Source organism: Salvelinus namaycush, chromosome 14, assembly GCF_016432855.1.
Source record: "Salvelinus namaycush isolate Seneca chromosome 14, SaNama_1.0, whole genome shotgun sequence".
In the NCBI taxonomy this organism is placed as follows: domain Eukaryota; kingdom Metazoa; phylum Chordata; class Actinopteri; order Salmoniformes; family Salmonidae; genus Salvelinus; species Salvelinus namaycush.
The window spans coordinates 25,393,527-25,406,464 of NC_052320.1; the positions used below are offsets into that span (position 1 = coordinate 25,393,527).

At 40.9% G+C, this 12,938-nt stretch overlaps 1 protein-coding gene across 1 annotated transcript in view; it reads left to right on the forward strand.

Moving 5' to 3' along the window:
* Positions 1 to 4,024: 4,024 nt before the first annotated feature.
* LOC120058675 (neural cell adhesion molecule L1-like protein) overlaps positions 4,025 to 12,938 on the forward strand; it is a 74,161-nt gene continuing 65,247 nt past the window's right edge. Inside the window, exons 1-8 of the mRNA XM_039007423.1 lie at positions 4,025 to 4,046; positions 4,144 to 4,299; positions 5,209 to 5,317; positions 5,481 to 5,668; positions 5,787 to 5,909; positions 8,572 to 8,742; positions 11,486 to 11,597; positions 11,762 to 11,943. Coding sequence (XP_038863351.1) covers positions 4,025 to 4,046; positions 4,144 to 4,299; positions 5,209 to 5,317; positions 5,481 to 5,668; positions 5,787 to 5,909; positions 8,572 to 8,742; positions 11,486 to 11,597; positions 11,762 to 11,943 — 1,063 coding nt within the window. The remainder of the gene's footprint in view (positions 4,047 to 4,143; positions 4,300 to 5,208; positions 5,318 to 5,480; positions 5,669 to 5,786; positions 5,910 to 8,571; positions 8,743 to 11,485; positions 11,598 to 11,761; positions 11,944 to 12,938) is intronic.

Genomic DNA, 12,938 nt, shown 5'->3' on the forward strand with positions numbered 1-12,938 from the left:
ACAGTCACTGTGGGGACGACGTCCTCGATGCACTTATTGATAAAACCAGTGACTGATGCACTTATTGATAAAGCCAGTGACTGATGTGGTGTACTCCTCAATGTCGGAAGAATCCCGGGAACATGTTCCAGTCTGTGATAGCAAAACAGTCCTGTAGTTTAGCATCTGCTTCACCTGACCACTTTTTTTATAGACCGAGTCACTGGTGCTTCCTGCTTTAATTTTGACTTGTAAGCAGGAATCAGGAGGATAGAATTGTGGTCGGATTTACCAAATGAAGGGCGAGGGAGAGCTTTGTACGTGTCTCTGTGTGTGGAGTACAGATGATCTACAATTTTTTTCTCTCTGGTTGCACATTTACCTTGTTGATATTTGTTTTTTTACATTTACCATGTTGATGATGAGGTAGAACTGATTTAAGTTTCCCTGCATTAAAGTCTCCGGCCACTTGGAGCGCCGCCTCCGGGTGAGCGGTTTCCTGTTTGCTTATTTCCTTATACAGCTGACTGAGTGCGGTCTTAGTGTCAGCGTCCGTCTGTGGTGGTAAATAAACAGCGACGAAATGTATAGCTGAAAACTCTATAGGCAAATAGTGTGGTCTGCATTTTATCACAAGATACTCTACTTCAGGCGAGCAAAATCTAGTGACTTCCTTAGATTTCGTGCACTAGCTGTTGTTTACAAATATGCACAGACCGCCCCCCCTCGTCTTACCGGAGTGTGCTGTTCTATCTTGCCGTGCAGCGTATATCCCTCTAGCTGAATATCCATGTCATCATTCACCCACGATTCCGTGAAACATATAAGATATTACAGTTTTTGATGTTCCGTTGGTAGGATATTCGTGATCGTACCTCGTCTAATCTAATCAAGGGTAATCCCAAACCACTGGTATGTTTTACAACAATGATGTACCAATGAATTACACCCGTTGAGAGAGGATGTGTGATATGGGACATTACTGTTATTCAGAAGAGAGTTTATCTGTCTTTCAATACTTGGATTGGAGTAAGGAAAGACATGATGATTGCCTAGCCGGGTTGCTTCAGTATTTGCTTGGGCAATGTATTATTATTATTATTATTAATGTAGATTATTTTACACTGTCTGAGGGGTAGTCTATCAAACTGTACCCAATGCATTTTATATATGATTTTACTAGTTCATATAGGCAATTTAACCGCTCCGCTTCCGTTTATTTACTGATTTGTATAGGCAAAGCAAATTGTCCCTTGGGCAATTCAAGATGTACTTTTCTCCACTAAAAGTCAGTATAGGGATGCTGTTCATATTGCCGAAACGGTTTATGACTCTGTGATACAGTACACGCTTTTATTTTTTGTTGTCCTAGGCTACCTGGCAAAAATGCTTGCTCACTAGCCTAACTTCCTTTCATGACCAATGAAAAGGAAGCTAGGCCAGCTAGTTAACATCAGCTTACTACATCTAGCTACATATTGAACTTCCATCCTCTCAGGCCAGGGGCACAATGTAGGAATTTATGGTTGGATCAGAATTACTGTTTATAATCGTTTGCCAAAAAGTAAAATCACAAGTCCAAATCCCTATCTCCATCCATGGCTAATTTAGGAAATTGATGATTTTAGCTAGCTAGCCACTGGAGGACAACGGCACAACGAGATGTAACAATTAGACGTCGACCGATTAATCGTAATGGCCAATTAATTAGGGCCGATTTCAAGTTTTCATAACAATCGGTAATCGGCATTTTTGGACACCGATTATGCCCGATTACATTGCACTCCACGAGGAGACTGCGTGACAGGCTGACTACCTGTTATGCGAGTGCAGCAAGGAGCCAAGGTAAGGTGCTAGCTAGCATTAAACTTATCTTATAAAAAACAATCAATCTTAACATAATCACTATTTAACTACACATGGTTGATGATATTACTAGTTTATCTAGCTTGTCCTGCATTGCATATAATTGATGCGGTGCCTGTTAATTTGTCATTGAATCATGTCAGGACCCGGTTACGAACTCGGGTCTCCGGTGTGAGAAACAGTCACTTAGCAAACTGAGCCACTAATAGTCGGCAGAACCCAGAAGATGAGGCAGACACAGCAGTACTTGAGACGGTGTTTTAATAAAGTAAAAAGGAAAGTACTTCAGGCAAAAATATAAATCCACAACGTCAAAAGTAATTCCAAGAGAAAAAAGGTAATCCTCCAAGACAAAAGGTAAATCCACCATGTGGTAGATACAGCGGGGAAAAAACCTCAAAAGAAATAATCAAAAATAAATAAACAAGAACAAAAACAGAGTACCTCAAGAGAGTCCAATTGGAGTAACAAATGTACACAGCATTGCTGGGGCTGGGTGCTAACATACAAACACAGAGCAAAGAACTGAGGAAAACTAAGGGTTTAAATACATTCAAGGGAAACGAGGCACAGGTGCAAATAATAACTGGAAACAAGGGAAAACAAAAGGGTCAAAAAAGCACAATGGGGGCATCTAGTGGCCAAAACCGGAACAATCCTGGCCAAATCCTGACAAATCACAGCCTACTTCGCCAAACGGGTGATTTAACAAGCGCATTCGCGAAAAATCACTGTCGTGGCACCAATGTGTACCTAAACATCAATGCCTTTCTTAAAATCAATACACAAGTATATATTTTTAAACCTGCATATTTAGTTTAAATTGCCTGCTAACATGAATTTATTTTAACTAGGGAAATTGTGTCACTTTTCTTGCGTTCTGTGCAAGCAGAGTCAGGGTATATGCAGCAGTTTCGGCCGCCTGGCTCGTTGCGAACTGTGTGAAGACCATTTCTTCCTAACAAAAACCGTAATTAATTTGCCAGAATTTTACATAATTATGACATAACATTGAAGGTTGTGCAATGTAACAGCAATATTTAGACTTATGGATGCCACCCATTAGATAAAATACGGAACAGTTCCGTATTTCACTGAAAGAATAAACGTTTTGTTTCGAAATTATAGTTTCCGGATTTTACCATATTAATGACCTAAGGCTCGTATTTCTGTGTGTTATTATAATTAAGTCTATGATTTGATAGAGCAGTCTGACTGAGCGATGGTAGGCAGCAGCAGGCTCGTAAGCATTCATTCAAACAGCACTTTCGCGCATTTGCCAGCAGCTCTTCGCTGTGCTTCAAGCATTGCGCTGTTTATGACTTCAAGCCTATCAACTCCCGAGATTAGGCTGGCAATACTAAAGTACCTATTAGAACATCCAATAGTCAAAGGTATATGAAATACAAATGGCATAGAGAGAAATAGTCCTATAATAACTACAACCTAAAACTTCTTACCTGGGAATATTGAAGACTCATGTTAAAAGGAACCACCAGAACATCATATGTTCTCATGTTCTGAGCAAGGAACTTAAACGTTAGTTTTTTTACATGGCACATATTGCACTTTTACGTTCTTCTCCAACACTTTGTTTTTGCATTATTTAAACCAAATTGAACATGTTTCATTATTTATTTGAGACTAAATAGATTTTATTGATGTATTATATTAAGTTAAAATAAGTGTTCATTCAGTATTATTGTAACTGTCACTATTACAAATATATATATATATATAAAAATCGGCCGATTTAATCTGTATCGGCTTTTTTTGGTCCTTCAATTATCGGTATCGGCGTTGAAAAATCATAATCGGTCGACCTCTAGTAACAATTTAAGTTTTTCTGTAAATTACGTTCTACTTTTGATGTGATGAGATTGGTGTGAAGACAAGTCCAAACTAGCTTCCCTTTACAGTTTTATTTTGGTTCGCCAGGATAATTCACAGTTGAGCTCACTCAAGTTTAGCTCAATGCTGATTGGCTATTATTATTATTATTTAATTTTTTATTATCAAGGGAGGCTAAATGCTGGCTGGCTTCCGTTGCATTCAATGGGGCAACAATGTCTTTCTCATTTTTACCAGACAGCATCAGATAGATGGGATACACATACTGAAAAAGACGGGCTCTGTTTCGCTCGCTCGGATGCTTTCTCCAGTGAGATACATTCAGAAAATGGCTTCCCTTGCCTCCATGAGTACACCACTGGGTTACTGACAGTTTTTATATTTCCCTGTGTCTCTGCACATCTAGGTCCTATCCCTCTAAGTGTTGACAGATATCCGCTGATCTAGTGGGCCAAAGCCGTGGTGCTGTCAGTAGTGTCGCCTGCTCTCCTGGACAGTCTCTGCTCAACGGCGGTGGGGTGATGAGGTCGCTGTGGAGCTTGGGCCTTGCTTTCCTCTTGGCCTTGACCACCAGGGCCAGAGGACTCGATATCCCCCTGGAAGGTAAAGTGCAGTATGGGCAACCTACACTGAGTGTACAAAACATTAAGAACACCCCGTCCTTTTGCTCTCAGAACAGCCTCAATTAGTCGGGGCATGGACTCTACAAAGTGTCAAAAGTGTTCCACAGGGATGCAGCTGTGTCAAGTTGGCTGGATGTCCTTTGGGTGGATTACCGTTCTTGATACACAAGGGAAACTGTTAACTGTGAAAACCCAGCAGCATTGCAGTTCTTGACACAAACCGGTGCACCTGGCACCTACTGCCATACCCCAAAGGCACTTCAATATTTTGTCTTGCCCATTTCCCCTATGAATGGCACACATACACAATCCATGTCTAAATTGACTAAAGGCTTAAAAATCATTCTTGAACATGTCTCCTTCCCTTCTACACTGAATGAAGTGGATTTAACAAGTGAAATCATTAAGGGATCATAGCTTTTACCTGGATTCACCTGGTCAGTCTATGGCATGGAAAGAACATGTTCATAGTCTTTTGTACATTCAGTATATTTCATAGTCTATAGGGGGATGTTTTAGACACAGCCTATGCCCATGATGGGCAGTGAAGAGAGAGTATATGGTCCAGCTGTCAGAGAAATGGACTGGCTAACTAAATTCATGCCTATGACGGGTCATTTACTTCAGGCATGTGGAACATGCGGTGCAAGATTGGTATGTCTTGTTGGTTTAATCGCTGTCTGCACTGCAGTTCATTATTAGCTCAGACATGTGGGCAAATAGAACTCGTTTCTCAATATTAATCTTCCAACAAGCACAAGTTATACATTTCCTGCTGTACATTGCACAAAACATGACCAAATCCCCATAATGGTAGTGAAGTTGTTAAAGTGTTTGTTTGGTGAAAGCAATTGTGTGAATGTATGATTTGTATCTTTTCATCCCGCAGTGGAGCAGCTACCGACCATAACAGTGCAGACCGCTGGCCCCGTCATTGCCTTACCCTTTGAAGACAGTTTTTCCATGAGATGTGAAGCCAAAGGCAACCCACAACCAGTGTGAGTGAGATGACTGCGATTTATCCTAGGATCTCCCTGTTTAAAGCCCTTATGCTTATGGATTGTTCACACTATCAGCATTAATCCAATGCTTATTGTTGCATCTCTAGCTAAATATCATAACTGTAACCAAGCATTACAAAATGCTTCATTGCCCCAACAGATACAGATGGACAAAAGATGGCCAGGCCATAGATCCCCTCTTCGACTTGGGGGTCAAAAAAGAGAGAAACAATGGGAGTTTTGTGATTCATAGCGGGCGCCTTGCGCAGTTCCAGGGGAAGTATCAGTGCTACGCTTCAAACAATCTGGGAACAGCAGTATCAGAGGAAATTGAACTCATTGTACCAAGTGAGTGCCACTCTCATGTTGTAAGAACCTGGCATAGTGAACAGTTTTGCATCTTACAGCATTTTGAATCCTATCTAAAGGTGTTGACATGAGTAAAACATGCCTAACCTTTGCACAGGTACCCCAAAGTTCCCCAAAGAGAAGATTGACCCAATCGTTGTTAAAGAGGGCCAGCCTGTGATTCTGGAATGCAATCCACCACAGGGGATCCCTCCACGAAAGATCTACTGGATGACTATTGGTGAGAAAATAGACCACTAGTTCAGTCTTTACAGCACCATCCAACTGAAACTAGTTTAGAAGGGAAAATGTCACTTTATACACATTTCAATTGAAATAGAATACAGTAACACTTGACATTAGGTTGCTCTTATACCTCTGTTGTAATATTGTTATTACTCAAGTCACAAAATAGTATTGACATGTTCTTATGTAGTAATTCAGTAGTTGTTTTAAATTGGCATAGTAATGGGAATTACATTTTTTGTTATTACACAAGAAGAATTAGGGTTGCTCAACATAGTTCCCTTTAAATTTTGACATTTTGTCACCTTTTTCTCACCATAGCCAAAAGAGGGTCTATGGTCTAATGACATCACAGCACTGTATGAAGTAGTGTCTCAATGGGGATAAGGCCATATGCTTAGGCTCTCAGCCGTTCTAGTCCCATCCTGCCAAATCACACACTTTTCAATTCGGCAAGGAGCTCAAATACAAGTGCTTGTTTTTTAGAACTGAGAGCAGCTTCTCATAAAGTGGTCCAAATAAAAATAAGAAATTAAATAAGAATTCTAAACTAGCAATTAGAAAATGAAATTTCCTGAAGAAATTCTAAGTTGAGTCAGTCTGTACCAGAGCTAGTTAATGTGGACCAGAGCTAGACCAATGATACTAGCTACGCCCTGGACCAGAGCATTGACCAGAGCTAGTTAGTGCGGGGCCCAGAGCTAGCTAGGTGCTAGTTACGCCCTGGATCAGAGCTGGACCAGAGCTAGCTAAATACTAGCTACGTCCTGGCCTAGAGCTGGACCAGAGCTAGTACGGATCAGAACTAGACCACAGTTAGTTCAGATCTGGGCTGCACTAGCTCTGGTCTAGTTCTTGTCCACACTAGTTTTGGGCCAGCTCTGGTCCAGGACTTGGCTAGTAGATAGCTAGCTAGCTAGTCACTATTTCCTATTGAAGCCTATGGAGCTTTTATGCACATATTAAATGGTTATAGTTTAAACGGCACATAAACTCAGCAAAAAAAGAAACGTCCCTTTTTCAGGAACCTGTCTTTCAAAGATAATTCGTAAAAATCCAAATAACTTCACAGATCTTCATTGTAAAGGGTTTTAACACATACTTGTTCAATGAACCATAAACAATTAATGAACATGCACCTGTGGAACGGTCGTTAAGACACTAACAGCTTACAGATGGTAGGCAATTAAGGTCACAGTTATGAAAACTTAGAACACTAAAGAGGCCTTTCTACTGACTCTGAAAAACACCAAAAGAAATATGCCCAGGGTCCCTGCTCATCCGTGTGAATGTGCCTTAGGCATGCTGCAAGGAGACATGAGGGCTGCAAGGAGACATGAGGACTGCAGATGTGGCCAGGGCAATAAATTGCAATGTCCGTACTGTGAGAGGCCTAAGACAGCGCTACAGGGAGACAGGACGGAGAGCTGATCGTCCTCGCAGTGGCAGGGCACGTGTAACAACACCTGCGCTGGATCGGTACATCCGAACATCACACCTGCGGGACAGGTACAGGATGGCAACAACAACTGACCGAGTTACACCAGGAACGCACAATCCCTCCATCAGTGCTTAGACTGTCCGCAATAGGCTGGACTGAGGGCTTGTAGGCCTGTTGTAAGGCAGGTCCTCACCAGACATCACCGGCAACAACGTCGCCTATGGGCACAAACCCACCATCGCTTGACTACACACGACTGGCAAAAAGATCCTGTTGGATCGGAGGGTGAGGGCTAGGGATATTTCCCCCCAGAAATGTCTGAGAACTTGCAGGTGCCTTGGTGGAAGAGTGGGGTAACATCTCACAGCAAGAACTGGCAAATCTGGTGCAGTCCATGAGGAGGAGATGCACTGCAGTACTTAATGCAGCTGGTGGCCACACCAGATACTGACTGTTACTTTTGATTTTGACCCCCCGTTTGTTCAGGGACACATTATTCCATTTCAGTTAGTCACATGTCTGTGGAACTTGTTTAGTTTATGTCTCAGTTGTTGAATCTTGTTATCTTCATACAAATATTTACACGTTAAGTTTTCTGAAAATATATGCAGTTGACAGAGAGGACGTTTCTTTTTTTGCTGAGTTAAGTATCAGCAATTTAAGTCTGAACATGTCAACATTGGTTTGGTGTTTGTAGCTTTAAAGATGCACTCCAGCTATTTTTGAACTTGTTGAAAACAATATCCCACATATAAATAAAGTAATCATCACACATAAAAAAATATGTTTTCAGCAAAATAGTGTTTTTGCAAACATTATGGAGTAGGCCATTCAAGGAGTTGGTCTGATGGTGCCCTCTGATGTCATCGGCCTCCCCCTTGCTTGAATTTTTCCCATTCAAGTCTATGTCTAAAATTATGAATGGACAGACCAACCCTACTTCTACAACCCCACTCTTACCTAATTGCTATCCAACCAAATACTCTCCCTACATTGCTCTATAAAGGGAAACACTTGGGGAAATAGTTTTTAATGGCTGCCATATTTAAAGCCACAGTATGGTCAGTCATGTCATGTGACCCTAGTTCTTCCTTTACACTTCCAATAAGAAACACAAATTTTCGCCTTGTTCAATATTAAACACAAATGGACTCTTTCTGTTGCAAAACATTTTCCATGGTGTGTCCTAATGAAAACGATCTATTGTTTCCTCCAGGTCTCCAACATATTGAACAGGATGAGAGGGTGTCCATGGGCCATGACGGCAACCTCTACTTCTCCAACGCCCTGGAGAAGGATAGCCGGAGAGACTATTGCTGCTTCGCCGCATTCTCCGCCATACGGACCATCGTTCGGAAGACAGCCATGTCGGTGGTCGTCAAGAGCTGTAGGTTGACAGTGTGATGCCCTACATCAATGTTTCTCAACCTGTTTTATACCAGGGACAGGCAAGCTATAGTCCTTCCTCTAAACATTAGACCAAGAGGAAATCCTCATATTCTAAGTGCAACATTAAGGCTCCGATACACTTACATTACAAATAGCACTTGAAAAAACTGATTAAATAGGTATCTGTAAGACCGGTCAGCAACATACCACTCCTAGGTTGAGAACCCTGCCCTACATGTTGAGTAGGAGTTGAAAGGGCATGTTTAGGACACTAGATGCAGTGATGCTGTAAGGAGAGGGAGGAGTGCTGTCCCCACACATGTCAAAGACAATTGTCGGATGCAAAAGTCAATATATCAATATTATACATGGTTTTATTTTACAAAAGTATAAGTGCAAAGTGTGCAGGTGAAAAAAATTGCAGGCATGTACTTCAGATCAGAGCAATAGACATGGCTCCATTGGATCAAGGTGGGTCTTCATATTTTGTTTACATTTCAGTAAAACCTGCTGGTGAGCTAGATGACAGTGACAGCAGTGGGGAGTTGCTTTAACATTATATTTGACTTTAACATGAATGATAATATCCCATTACAGTTCATAGTATTTGACTGACTAAAGGCTCAAACTTACAGGAAAAGTAAATACATGTTTAATATGCACACGTTGAATGAGATTCATCTATGCAATTTTATCTGGGTGAAAAAAAAGATATACAGTACCAGTCAAAAGTTTGGAGACACCTACTCATTCCAGGGGGTTTTCTTTATTTTGACTATTTTCTACATTGTTGAATAATAGTGAAGAAATCAAAACTATGAAATAACACATATGGAATCATGTACTAACCAAAAAAATGTTAAACAAATAAAAATATATTTTATATTTGAGATTCTTCAAAGTAGCCACCCTTTGCCTTGACAGCTTTGCACACTCTTGGCATTCTCTCAACCAGCTTCATGAGGTAGTCACCTGGAATGCAATACAATTAACAGGTGTGCCTTGTTAAAAGTTCATTTGACGAATGTCTTTCCTTCTTAATGCGTTTGAGCCAATCAGTTGTGTTGTGACAAGGTAGGGGTGGTATACAGAAGTAGCCCTATTTGGTAAAAGACCAAGTCCATATTATGGCAAGAATAGCTCAAATAAGCAAAGAGAAATGACAGTCCATCATTACTTTAAGACATGAAGGTCAGTCAATCCAGAAAATGTCAATAACTTTGAATGTTTCTTGAAGGGCAGTCGCAAAAACCATCAAGTGCTATGATGAAACCAGCTCTCATGAGGACCGCCACAGGAAAGGAAGACCCAGAGTTACCTTTGCTGCAGAGGATAAGTTCAAGTTCATCTACCACCCAAATAAATGCTTAATAGAGTTTAAGTAACAGACACATCACAACATCAACTGTTCAGAGGAGACTGTGTGAATCAGGCCTTCATGGTCGAATTGCTACAAAGAAAACACTACTAAAGGACACCAATAAGAAGAAGAGACTTGCTTCTTACAAGAAACACGAGCAATGGACATTAGACCGGTGGAAATCTGATGAGTCCAAATGTGAGATTTTTGGTTCCAACCGTTGTGTCTTTGTGAGATGCAGAGAAGGCGAATGGATGATCTCCGCATGTGTGGTTCCCACCTTGAAGCATGGACGAGGAGGTGTGATGGTGTGGGGGTCCTTTGCTGGTGATACTATCTGAGATTTATTTAGAATTCAAGGCACACTTAACCAGCATGGCTATCACAGCATTCTGCAGTGATACTTCATCCCATCTGGTTTGGGCTTAGTGGGACTATGACTCAAAACACACCTCCAGGCTATGTAAGGGGTATTTGACCAAGGAGAGTGATGGAGTGCTGCATCAGATGATGTGGCCTACGCAATCCCCCGACCTCAACCCGATTGAGATGGTTTAGGATGAGTTGGACTGCAGAGTCAATCAATCAATCAATCAAATTAATTTATAAAGCCCCTTTTATATCAGCCGATGTCACAAAGTACTATACAGAAACCCAGCCTAAATCCCCAAACAGCAAGCTATGCAGATGTAGAAGCACGGTGGCCAGGAAAAACTCCCTAGAAAGGCAGGAACCTAGGAAGAAACCCAGAGAGGAACCAGGCTCTGAGGGGTGGCCAGTCCTCTTCTGGCTGTGCCGGGTGGAGATTATAACAGTACATGGCCAAGACGTTCAAACGTTCATAGATGACCAGTAGGGTCAAAAAATAATATTCGCAGTGGTTGTAGAGGGTGCAACAGGTCAGCACCTCAGGAGTAAATGTCAGTTGGCTTTTCATAGCTGAGTGAAGGAAAAGCAGCAAACAAGTGCTCAGCATATGTGGGAACTCCATCAAGACTGTTTGAAAAGCATTCCTCATGAAGCTGGTTGAGAGAATGCCGAGAGTGTGCAAAGGTGTCATCAAGGCAAAGGGTGGCTACTTTGAAGAATAAAATACATTTTAATTTGTTTAACCCTTTTTTGATTACTACATGATTCCATATGTGTTATTTCATAGTTTTGATGTCTTCACTATTATTCTACAATGTAGAAAATAGTACAATATTAGGAGAAACCCTTGAATGAGTAGGTGTGTCCAAGCTTTTGACTGGTACTGTATATATATGCTAGGAGAGTGTACCAAAAGACTCAAGTGTGGACAAACACCTACTGCAGTTGCTCCTAGAGTTTCAGAGATATACCTACTATATATTTTATGCCTGTCCTTTTCTGCCCATGGAAGCCTATGCCATTCCAGAGAGAAGACCGAGCCTTCTGGTACCCTCTGGTGTTCAGTCAGATGTATGGCTGGTGAAAGGAGAGGAGCTGGTGCTAGAGTGTATAGCAGAGGGATTGTAAGTAGAGTCTAATCATTTCTCAATTTAGTATGAAAGAATATTTATTCATAACATCAGTGACTGGATCTGCATAGAACATGTTGTATTATTACATTTGGTAGAATAATGTGTGTATTATTTTTCACTAATCATATCTCGTTTTCTCTCATCTTGTTACTCAGTCCAACTCCTGTGATCGAATGGACAAAAAGGAGAGAGAAGCTACCGAAACGGGCAAATATAAAAAACTATGGGAAACGTTTAACCATATATAACATTGAAGAGGAGGATGATGGGAAGTACATGTGTGAGGCGAGGAACTCTGTCGGAGACACAGTCCACTACTTCAATGTCATTGTGGAGGGTGAGTAGACTGAGGCAGGTTATACTTTCAGTGTGTTCCCCGCAAAAAAGTTTGTTGTCCCCTCTACAATGTCCAAGTGAAGCCTACGCCCTTCGTTATACAGTGTAGGTTTAACAGTTTTAATACCTTTTTAAGACTGCTCTTGTGGTGTTGCGTTCACTTACAGCAGCTACATTGTCAAAGGAGAACATGGTGGTTTGGTTAGCTGATAAATAAAAAACAAACAATTCAGGCATTGTAAGATCTGGCATGGGTCAGGTCAACCCTAGACGGACAACGACTCTCTTTACAGTGCATTCGGAAAGTATTTAGACCCATTAACTTTTTCCACATTTTGTTTCATTACAGCCTTATTCTAAAATGGATTAAATAGTTTTTTCCCCCTCATCAATATACACACAATACCTCATAATGACAAAGAAAAACAGGATTTTAGACATTTTTGCAAATGTATAAGAAAAAAAGAAAAAAAATGATATCACATTTATGTAAGTATTCCGACCCTTTACTCAGTACTTTGTTGAAACACCTTTGGCAGCGATTACAGCCTCGAGTTTTCTCGGGTATGATGATTCAAGCTTGACACATCTTTATTTGGGGAGTTTCTCACATTCTTTTCTGCAGATCCTCTCAATCTTTGTCAGGTTGGATGGGGAGTGTAGCTATACAGCTATTTTCAGGTCTTTCCAGAGATGATTGATGGGGTTCAAGTTCGGGCTCTGGCTGGGCCACTCAAGGACATCAAATCAAATGTTGTTTTTCACATGCTCCGAATACAACAGGTATTACAGTGAAATGCTTACTTACAAGTCCTTAAACAACAATGCAGTTTTAAGAAAATACAACAAAAAAGGTAAGAGATAAGAATAACAAATAATTAAAGAGCAGCAGTAAATAACAATATTGGGGCTATATACAGGGCGTACCGGTACAGAGTCAATGTCAATGTGTAGGTGCACCGTTGACGAGGTAATTGAGGTAATATGTACAGTTGA